Genomic DNA, 11,905 nt, shown 5'->3' on the forward strand with positions numbered 1-11,905 from the left:
TTAGATCCTTTTAAATATTTTAAGGATTTCTTGATATATAAATCATTCCTTAGTGCTGTGCTAATATTTTTGTTTAAATGCCAGTAATGTGTACTATCGACTAAATCACAATATCTGAATAATATAGCTCCTAGCCGCCAATCCACCTCAAATCCATTCACAAAATAAAGTTACCCTTATTTATTTAAATTTTATTATATTGAAGTACATATCGTTATCAAATCAGTTAAGGAACTCAATAATATGTCAGTTGAGCAGAAATATTTTTTTTAAATTATTGTTCTATTAATATGATGAAATAATAATACTCTATATTCAAGAAAGAAATGAAAAGTTACTTTATGACTAATTACTTAACTTAAGATACATAAATTAGTTTCATAAGCATTTCCCTTTCAAAATACCCTTGTTGGGATCTTGAGAGACAGCTTAGGAAAATCCTTCTGGATCCAGCAACATCTGAAAGGATGAGCAAGAGAAGGAAGGGAAATGATTGTGCTTCATACATACATAATCCAGAGAAATGAATCCAGTACGTACATAACAAATTTTGGACAATCCAGAGACACCTTCATGGGATTCATAGACATGACTAGCTCCAATTAATCCAGATAAAAGAAAGCTGCCAACTTCGCTTGGATAAACCCTAATCTATGTTGTGGCTGGCCTACTTCATTCTTAATCACTGTATTCTTTTGTCAGAGGAAGTGCAAGAACCTAACCTAAAACTGATCCAACTCAAATATGGCAGAAGCTTATCAAAATTCCACCAACCTGGACCTAGTGGATAGGCATAAAGCTTACCAATTTTTTTCTTTTTCCCAGAGACCTGATTCTTACTTCAGTCATATTAATAGTAACAATTTCCATATATCACTAGTTTTAGTTCAACATTATACATAAGATGTTATTTCCAAAAAGCTAAAAAAAGTAACAATTTTTTTTTTTACATCAAAAAAATATTTTTTTCTTAAAATAGGCATTTTCTACCTGGCCCTTATCATATCAAGATATGTTCTTTCTGAAAATGGATTTAAATAGCAAAAAAAACAGCATCTCTCACTAATATTGAACTTCCAAAAATATATCACAACCATAGCTTCAAAAACTGCCAAAACGAGATGGTACAATAGGTAGCATACTGTTCACCGATAACCAATTATACCAATATGTACCAACCACACTAATTTGTACCAGTATTTACTGACCTTGCCAATCTACACCAATGTATAATGATAGTATCGATCTATCGTACTGGTCGATACAATAGTTTTTTTTTTTTTTTTTTGAAACTATTAGTTCCAGTATATCTCAGTACAAGTACCATAACCATTGCAATGAAAAAAGGTATAGGATTCAATATCAATATTTAAAACCTTGATCACAACACTGCAAAATTACTATATTTACACTTTCTGAATGTTCAACAGACATAGCATGGACAACCTAAATATTCTGATACAAGGCTATGATGCATTATGAAGTTACAACAATCCATATCTACTTCCAAATATTACAACTTATTTTGAGACCTGGAATATGCACAAAGTGGCGTCCATATCCTAGTACTGTAGAATTAGTCCAATTGGAGAAAACACATGCCCACAAATTTTCACTTGCACTCGAAAGGAAAGACTGCAACAACAGATCGGCATTGCAGAAAAGTTTCAGACTGATTCCTTTTAAGAGATATGAGAAAATAAATTAAATATCATCCAGACCAAAATTTGTTCAACAAGATTTCATATACCGGAATTGGACCTCATACCAACGATTTTTGCTGGAATGGTATGGCACCGGATATTGACACATGGTATGGACCCTGTACTGGTGCTAGAAACAAGACATTTGGGTGTGCTACCATTCATACCGTCCTGTTACCTTATATTTCAGTCTGATTGAAAAGTCAGCATAGGATATGGGACTTGCAAATTCTTTAAGATTAAAATCAAACTCCTAAACAGTATCAACTGATAGAGGAGATCAGATAGTTCCTCAGAGAAGCATCTGAGATTGATTTGGGTCCAAATTTGTTCTCTGGGGGGTGTACGTGTTCTGTACCATCTTGCATGAAAAAAGAGTAGTGTCCTGCAATTGATTGAATGGAGTATTACGTCATAACAAAGCTGACCCTGCTTTGAGGAAACAAGCTAGGTGAAAGAAGAAAACTGGAACTGAAATACAAAAGTAGATGGCCATTTGATACATTGTGTAACCATCTTCTCCTTTAGGCTTCACTCTCAGACTAGAAATGCAATCCATTTAACTTAAACCATGCATGAAAATAGTGAGGTTCTAAGGTTAAAATGCACATTGGACCATCATGCATAGAAGTAGCTGTGCAGGATTCCAACCATACATTAAAGTGAAGCTTTCAACCAGACATGCATTATATGCTTAAGATACTGGATGGTTCCCTGAAGGAATTGATGCTGCTAGCAATGCACCCATTGTCATGAATCATGTTTGATCACAGCCAGGAGAACTCATTCTTGTCAGAGACAAAAACTCCCTGAAGAAAATAAAAAAATGGGTAATGCTAATAGCAGGGAAAGCATTTGTTGCTAACTAATACTCTAGAAGCCACTTACTGTTCCTTTGGCCATCATTTCCTTGCAAGTTTACTCGAGCCTCACTGCAACAATATAGGGATGATATTAGTTATGCCACCCATGTTGTGTCGGATGAGATATACATAACTTATAGTTTGGCTTCTTGGCATTCAAGACTATGGATCATTAACATGACTATTCCTTTTCATTCCAAATAGCAGAGCTAAACGGCTCATAGATATCATAGTTTTACATATGCGTGAAAGATGCTTGTCACGACTGGTAAATTAGCAAAGATTCATTATTAGGTTTAATCTAATTCCTTTTCCCTAGTTTACAGGCAACATTATTAAATTGCTCAAATCCTTGGAAGTGGACCTAAGATGTTGTCCAAATAATCAAGCACCACTCCAACAAGCAGACAACTGAATTAGTACAAAAGTTACTCAATCATCCTTTATTTATCAATTGTTTTCAAGAAATTAACGTTTGATACAGATGGTAGAGGGTTGATGCTAGGTTGGCAGCAAGTAAGAAAAACCACTTAAATTACAAAATGAATCTGAAGTAACCATTCATGAATGCAGGGATGTCCCCTACCATAAGCTTGAAATAACATCAAAGGTAGCATGGCCTCAGATAGTTGGGACAAATCTTGACAGGTGATGGCTATGTTAAAATATGACAATCTTAACGCCCAGGTGGTAAGCAATTTATCCAAGTACCTGTTACCAATTGAAAATGCTTCTACAATGTAATGCACTTTTTAAACACTACATTAAACCCAAAACAACATATATTTGAAGCAATAAAATATATTGTTGTTGTACTAACTCATACTATGAAGACTACCATACGTGATTATCCAACTTGCTAATAAGCCTGGTCTGAAGTCTTTTAAAGCATAGGTCTTTCTGACCATTTGTATACCCCTTTAACTCAATGCTCTTAGTTTCTGCAATATATTCTTTGAAGTCAAGTATGACACACTTTGATCTCATATGAGGTTTTATGTAGCATATATAAGTTTCTCAAACAATCCTTGTACCATACATCAGCAAGATATGCTCCAATACTCGTTAATATGGATCAACGAATAAATTGAGCCTAACATTCCATCAACAAGTTTCTTAGCATTCTGCTCCTTTCCTCTTCAGTTTCTTATAGAGTGCATTAGTGCATGAACGCAAGCATGCTTATGAGAATAAGCGTTTCAAGAAAGTATATGACAGGCATGTTGAGAGACAACTTTTCACACTCTAAGTCAGTTCAAAGGCAGAAGATAAGAAGGACCCATACATTAAGTTCTTAGAGCTAGTCCTTCAATCATTAGAAATCTAGTATTTCTCTACTGAATGTGTTCTCATGTGTTCCCCCACCAGTATAAACAGAGTATTTTGGATAAAGCTAAAAACCTATGACATTTGCTTGGACTAAGAAAAGATCATCACCCATCAGTCTATAGTTTTTTGTAGGATCAAATGAAATAAAGGTAATTTGTAGTAACAAATACATTGAGTTGCTAAACTAATAAACAAATTTCTTGCACCTTCCCATCCAAAAGAATACGACTCCCTAACACAACATGTTGGTTTTCCACAAAAGGAGCCAGTTAACTGGCAATCTGAAAACTAAATCAGTTCTACAAATAAAGTTGCAAAATCATGGTTAATCTAATTGTTCAAGAAGTAAAAGGTTATTACCAAACTTGTAATATTAAATGAGTCAAGAAAGCCATTTTCTTTGTATCTCTGAATCTGGAATTACAAAGGAGCTCCCTTGCAGCTGAGAGAAACATATAAATCATGCAGTTCAGGGGCTTTCTCTTTGTGGCAGAGAACAAATTTCTCTATAAAATTCTTTTCTGATAACTGCATAATGGTAGCTAACTGAAATGCCCCACCGTGTAATCCTTTCGACTTCATCATCTCCATGACATGATACCTGGGAACCAACCTCTTCTCCAAGCTCATCATGAGAAGCTCCGGGCGTCTCGCGACATAGGATGGCTCGCACCCAGCTTCCTTCACCAAAAATCCCATCTTTTTCTGTATCGCCTTCTCCGAATTAGATAAGAACGCAGGTGCCTTTTGGCACGCAGCGAGGAATTCCGAATCCGACCACCCCAAGCTCTTCATAAGCTTCATCTTGGCCTCGAAGGTGGTTCTGCTGACCCTCTGGAGAGTAACCAGAGCCCAGAGGAACATGCCCGAGTGGCGGGGTACTCCCATCCCCTCGACGCGATCGGCCAAAGCCTGCAGTGATTCCGGCTTCTGGCAGACAATCGGAGGCTGCAGCTTGGCGACCATAGAGATCCTCTTGTCTGAAATGCCCCAGGCCCGTAAGAGGGACAGGTTCGGAAGGATCGTCCTCTCGATGCTGTAGCTGAAAAGCCATTGTTTCTTCTTCAACCACTTCATCAAGAGCTCATTGGAGCCCAGGAGATTCCTCCAGAGCTCGACTTTGGGGAGGATGTTTTGTTGGAACCTGAGGTTGAGGACGGAGGGGTTGGAGAGGACAAGGTGGATGATGTCGGAATGGGAGAAGCCGAGATCTCGAAAAGCTCGGAACTTTGGGGCCAAGGTCTCCTCCACGTCGAGGCCGAGCCATCTGGGGTTCAAAGACACGAGCTTTTTGATGTCGGCATCGTCAAAACCCTGGCTTTTGAAGAAGTCCAGGACGGAGTCCGGTTGTTCAGGGGATTTGATGCGGCGGAGGTGCTTGCATGCTGCTTCGGCCGCCTTGTCCGGAAAGAATCCGCACGATCTCTCGAGGTATTCAGCTATGAATTGCGGTCTGGGCGACGGGTTCTCGCCGGGGGCGACGGCGACGGCGACGGCGCCGGCGTCGGCGGTGGAGAGGAGGCGGCGGCGATGGAAGAAGGCGACGAAGATCCTGGGGCTATCACCGCGGAGAACGGAGGAGGAGAGCTTGACCAGTGGTAGCATCGCGCCGTCTCTTGGAGAAGGAGGGGCGAGCGACCGTACCAAGCCGCTCCCCTTCTGAAACCCTTATGAAGTAAGCCGGTTTAGACCGGACCAGCCAGTGGTCCTCGCTTTAGTTTCGACGTTCCGCCGGTCCAATCGGTCTTTTTGTTAAACCAATTTATAGTAAATATATTCATGGAAATTCAAATATAAATTATTTTTTAAAAAATATCATAATCGCCTATAAAATAGTTCAAATATAATTAGCTATATCGATCTTGACCGTTAAAAAAGTATGATGAATAAGTAAAATGATAAAATGAGGAAAATGAAACACTTCAACAAGTAAAGACTTGATCAAAAGACTGAAAAAAAAAAAAAAAAACTGATCATACTAATTTCCCACCTCATGCTCCAATAAGAAAATAGCAGGGTCAATCAAAATTTCTGTTACCATGTGAAACAATGTTCTAAAGGTTTTAAGATATACTAGAGGTTTGCAAGGTGGAATTCGACTAAGCCAAATTCCGAAACTGAATATCAAAGTTTCCTATACATTAATAACATATAAACTAAAACTGCAATTTCAATTGGTAGGTTCGAATACAAGATCACAATATTACAACATTGGTTTTAAAGAATCCAAATTACAAACCTAGCACAAAATCATAAGTATGTTATGATATATAAAAAATGAGTACCAAAGCATCAACAAGCATGAAGAACCCTAGAAGCCAAACTGCTGCTCCAAGCATCTCTAAAAACAAGTGGTGGGGTAATCTTTTCCCCATAATGCACACTGAAACCTATCAAGAAATGAAGATGTTTCAGCATGAATGCCTCGCAAGAAATAGAAGAAGAAAATGCTCACAGTTTAACCTGCACTTGTCTCCTGTAAAGAGGAGGCAACAACTGATTGGCAGCTTGCATGGATATTGATAGCTGTAGGGACAAGATTGATGTTGAACTCTTGACATGACTTTCGCAAGTTGAAGCATACATCATTGATCAGATTGAAACCAATAGCAACCTGCATAGATATATAATTCACTCAAACAACTTCATTCTAGCACTTCCAAAGCAAAGAATCCACTATATATTCAATAAGCCAAGATTTCCATTAAACTAATTAGGCAACACAGGCCCTGTAATTTCTTGAACACTAATAGCCTCAAAGCAGGCAGCATGGATCACTGAAAGAGTAATTCGGATTGGTTCCATTGAGCCAGGAAGGGAGCTTGCACTGCTTCAAGTTCATGCTCCAAAGGCACATCTTCTATACTGCCCTGTGCACAAGTAGAGTCCTGGCCTTTAATTCTGAATTTTATCATACACCAGGTTATAAGGAGAAACAGATAATGTTCAATACTAATGATATCAGATATATTAGTTTTAAAAAACGTTACGTGGAAGAGAGGATTTTTTTTAAAAAACAATATTATTTGAGTCTGTGTACTATGTGATCCAACGGAACATACTTTGAATTTGCTCTCAGACTAAAGTAGATGCATTCCAATGAACTTAATAAAATGTCCGAGAAAGAAGATCCTCTGTTGTTATATGCATTCTGAAGGTAACAATGCATACAAAGTTGTAGAATAGTTCTTTACTGTTACCGAATATTATAACTGCAGATGACCACAAAAGTTCATCTGCACTTGAAAACAAAAATCAAAAACACTGCAATAGCCAATCAATAAAACTGTGCGAACAATTCAAACAACCACCTTTTAAGAGTCTTGTAGAAAATAATGCAGTAGGCATACGTGGACAAAGTTTTCTCTTTTCAAAAAAAGAAAAAGAAAAAAAAGACTAGGATCTTAACATAGGATATGGACATTGTTAATTCTGGAAGATTAGGGGCATCAATGAAATTACAAACAGCATAGACCACAGGTGGAGGACATAAAAATTTTCGCTCAGCCAGCAACTGAGATTGGATTGACTCCAAGTTCATGCTTCAAGGTGGTAGTCTTCATCACTGACCTCATGAGCAGGGTATTTAGATCTTATTTACACTGGTTTGTGGTAGTATTCACTGATGATATTCTGGTATACTCGAAGAACCTAAAAGAGCATAAAGTACATCTGAGGATAGTGTTGCAAACCTTCAGAGAAAAGATTTATCCTAAGCGGCAAAATAGTGTCGCTTTTTTTGGATACATGATATCCAAAGACAGTGTTTTCATCGACCCAAAGAAAGTATAATAGAATTGTCCTACTAATTAATGTATCTGAGGTGCACAACTTTCTATAGATGGTTGGATATTACTGAAGATTCATTGACCGGTCCTCTCATATTTCCCTGCCCTTGTGTCGCCTTACTAGAAGCGGGTAAAGTTTGATTGGATAGAACAGTGCAAGCAGAGTTTCCAAGAGTTAAAAATGATAATATGTGACAATCCCAATGTCAACCATTCCATCTGAAACTTGAAGCACGAGGATGAGATGAGGGCTAAACATCCTCAACGTTTTGAAATCCCAGGTAAGTTAATTTTGAGGATAAAAATATTTTTAAAGGGGAGGAAATGTGAGGCCTAGTTAAAAAATAATCTAGCAAAGCTAGTGCTGTGTTTTTTTTTTTTGGTAAGCCAGCCTCTCACTACACTCAGAAACGACCCAGAACAGTCACAATACAAAATATGATTTAATGCCAGCGGCATACAATCGAAAATACTCCAAAAAATACTCACAAAATGGTAAGCTACAAAGAAGGCGACCCAGTCCGCTGCATCGTTCGTCTTCCGAAACACATGCGAAGCCCGAAATGACTCTAACTCCTCTACGAGCCACCAAATATCCTAGAGTAGTGCGCGCCGCTAAATATCCCGGAGTAGTGAGTGCTATGTTTGAACAACCAAAACTGACTTCGCCCCCTCCGTGACTCTACCGAAGGCTAGAAAACCTAGTCTCCATCTTTATTAAGCACCTCTTTCCCCTTGTGACATATCACCACCGCAATCGAGCACCTCTCTCTATCTCTTCTCATTCTCAGAAATAATTATTTTCTTGCCGTGCCACTACTCTTTGTTCTTGTACTACCCTTGATACCTTGTCGAAGATGAGGTATTAGACATCAAACCCTTAGCTTTCCTTCTCCCCCACCCATCCCATGGTTGAGGCCGCCTCCTTCCCTATTCGAGCCTTAAATCCCTCTTTATGGCCCTTATCTTCCTCTTGCCAGCACTTGAGTCACTAGTGTCTTTGCTAGGACCTCGACCCTCGACTGGCAGCCGAGCCCGAGCCATATTCTTCAATCCCCTATTTTGCCTGGACCCTTTCATTCTTCTCTTTCTTCTTTTCCCTTTAGCTATTGAGCACTCATTGCTTCACTGCTGTCGAAGTAGCCATCTATCGCGAGACTTCTAGTCGCTACCCACCGCTCCATCGCCAGACCACTATCACCTCCCATCTCATTTTCTTCTTTCCTAAATAATGGGACAACCCCCTTCCCCCTCCCCTATTTTCTTTTCTCTCTCTCTCCTCTCTTTCTCTCTCTCTCTAGGGCTCGTTTAGTTCGCGGAAAGCATTTTTCATTCTATAAATATGATTTTTGAAAAACAGATTCTTGGAAAGAGGATGCCTGCAAAAGTATTTTTGACATGTTTGGTTGACGATAGAAAAGTGACAGATTTTCAGAGTACTTATGTTTGGTTGACCATCCACTTTTCTAAAAAAGTTATATGTAATTTCTATTATACCCTTAATCAAAATTAGGTCTTTAATACTTTTGAAGAAAAATAAAAATAGAGTGATTCTCGGCTCACAGGAAAGTAACTTTTCCATATTTCTCATGGAAAAGACTTTTTCATAAAACGTAGAAATCATATTTCCATAGGAATACAACTTTTCCATCTCTCTCCTTTGAAAACTCCAACCAAATAAGAGACATCTCATTACTTTTTCGTTGACCATATTTTTCTCCATTCTTTTCCCGCGAACCAAAGGAGCTCTTCAAATAGAGGATTCCATACCTTTTTCTCTATGGGTCCCAATAAAAGGTGTTCGGGTGACATTGTTATGAGTGCCCATTGTATTAACCTACACACCAGCCTATATTGACCTTTGACGTGTTGTTTCTATTTAGATCGGACTTGCAATCCTTGATTTTGTATGTTGTTGCCTAGATTTAACCAACTCAAGTGGACATCATTATCCGATTGACATAGTCCTTTTTTTTCTCTCTCATATTTTCCATCCATTGATAGTAGTCACTTAATATTATTTCTTGATTATTGGTTTTGATTCTATAGGCGTGCAATCATTCGAACAAGAAAACGCTAAATAGGAATTTTACACTCTAGTCCTTAGATCGGCATAAAATCCTAACCCTTTATTTATTATGGTTAGACAGTGAAATCAATATTTTGGATATTAAAACTTTAAAATTAGGAAACTAACAATTAATTAATTAATATTACTAATTGTTGATTGAGGACAAGTTGGTAGCATATTGATGTTAAATTATTTGGGCATGTTAGGTGCACACTCTGACTGAAAAATGATGTATTTGGATTTCAATCTTGATAACGGTAAGAATCAGTTTACATGATCACCTCCATAATTATGGATATTTTACACACACACATATATATCATATACTAATTATTAAGATAAATAATTTGTTAGGATCTTCTTTTCGTCCTTCCTTATATTAATTTGTATTTAGGTATGTGCATGCATATTATTGAAGGAAATGAACTTGACTTGAAGAGAAAATGATAATATTTATAATATGAGTATGATGGATGCATAAAATTAATATAGTTGAGAGTTGCATAATTGGACGGTTGGGTGAGATCTTTGGAGTGACCACATTCTTATCAGTTACCCTATTATGGGCAGAAAATATAACACTACTGATGGTCCTATCACGAGCATGAAATATGACTATAGTTAGTCTAGCTAAAAATCAAATATTTGATATGTCTATATGAACCATTTGGATGGGTGTTGATGCTAGGCTAATCTCATTATTATTGATTGTCCTATCATAGGATAGAAATATGGTATTATCGATTGTTCTGCCATGGATAGGAAATATGATACTATCGATTGCTCTATCACAAGCAAAAATATGATAATACAAATTCTCCTATTATAGGTGGGAAACATGACTAGGAATAGCCTAAAGTTGAAAAAAAATTATTGTCAGATCCGGATCATGCTGTTCAAAAAATGGCAAATAAGTTAATTAAAAGCTCTATCGAATAAAATAGATAATTTTGATGCAATATGATATATCATTTTTGAATACAATGTTTCCTTTGATAATATACCACGTATATGTGTTTATCAAGTAATTTGAAGCATCCCGGATAGTTGATAAGTGATTTCATATTTATTGTGTTTATTCCATAATAATTATTTATTACCATAATAATTATTTACAAATTTCTATCACTAAATTATTTATGTTGGTGCATGTGAGGGAATTATGAGCTGTCAGCTCATATCGCCTACCTTATTTTCTTACATAACCAAATTCATCGTTCATCAGAAATTAAGAATTTCCCAATAATGATATTGGAAATAATTATTTATTACCATAATAATTATTTACAAATTTCTATCACTAAATTATTTATGTTGGTGCATGTGAGGAGATTCTGAGCTGTCAGCTCATATCGCCTACCTTATTTTCTTACATAACCAAATTCATCGTTCATCAGAAATTAAGAATTTCCCAATAATGATATTGTAAATAATTATTTATTACCATAATAATTATTTACAAATTTCTATCACTAAATTATTTATGTTGGTGCATGTGAGGGGATTCTGAGCTGTCAGCTCATATCGCCTACCTTATTTTCTTACATAACCAAATTCATCGTTCATCAGAAATTAAGAATTTCCCAATAATGATATTGGATTACTAGAAACTGTTTCCAGTTGTTGTTCCCCTCCCAAGGAGCCTCTAGTGAGTTACAAATAGAGTTAGAAAAGATCAAATCTTTGATAATTCCATCATACATGATTGAGTTGCGAAAACTTCTGGATAGGTATCCTACATCTGAACTGAATTCTTTCTGGTTAAAGAATCTCCTTCTAGTTTCTCTGGAACAATTAGGAGATTCTCTGGAAGAAATACGGGGTTCTGCTTCTGGTGGCAACATGCTATTGGGTGGTGGTCCCGCTTATGCGGTCAAATCAATACGTTCTAAGAAGAAATATTTGAATATCAATCTCATCGATCTCATAAGTATCATACCAAATCCCATCAATCGAATCACTTTTTCGAGAAATACGAGACATCTAAGTCGTACAAGTAAAGAGAGAAGTCATCAATTAATTCTTGTTGAATAGAAAAAAAGGCATCTATAGAATCTTGCACGTCTTACCTGATTCCGGCCTCTCTAAACCTATAAATAATAAATTATAATAAAATAGAAAGTTTCGATAATCAAATATCTATGGTACATT

General features: G+C 37.0%; 1 protein-coding gene across 5 annotated transcripts; it reads right to left on the bottom strand.

The window, feature by feature from the left end:
• Positions 1-1,657: 1,657 nt before the first annotated feature.
• On the bottom strand, positions 1,658-5,565 carry LOC103721200 (transcription termination factor MTERF6, chloroplastic/mitochondrial-like). Of its 5 annotated transcripts, XM_008811304.3 has the most exons (4): positions 4,256-5,565; positions 2,592-2,635; positions 2,360-2,512; positions 1,658-2,088 (listed from the first exon to the last, which is right to left on the bottom strand). In XM_008811304.3, the coding sequence occupies exon 1, from the start codon at positions 5,498-5,500 to the stop codon at positions 4,316-4,318; it is 1,185 nt and encodes a 394-aa protein (XP_008809526.2). In that variant the 5' UTR covers positions 5,501-5,565; the 3' UTR covers positions 1,658-2,088; positions 2,360-2,512; positions 2,592-2,635; positions 4,256-4,315. The 5 variants fall into 5 exon arrangements, with proteins under 5 accessions (XP_008809526.2, XP_008809527.2, XP_038973138.1 ...); XM_008811305.3 differs by lacking the exon at positions 2,360-2,512; XM_039117210.1 differs by having other exon boundaries at positions 2,360-2,635.
• Positions 5,566-11,905: the final 6,340 nt, after the last annotated feature.

Source organism: Phoenix dactylifera, unplaced genomic scaffold (assembly GCF_009389715.1).
Source record: "Phoenix dactylifera cultivar Barhee BC4 unplaced genomic scaffold, palm_55x_up_171113_PBpolish2nd_filt_p 000190F, whole genome shotgun sequence".
Classification (NCBI taxonomy): domain Eukaryota; kingdom Viridiplantae; phylum Streptophyta; class Magnoliopsida; order Arecales; family Arecaceae; genus Phoenix; species Phoenix dactylifera.

Coding starts and splice junctions, on each gene's coding strand:
- LOC103721200 (XM_026810066.2), bottom strand. CDS start 5,500: ATGCTACCACTGGTCAAGCTCTCCTCCTCCGTTCTCCGCGGTGATAGC.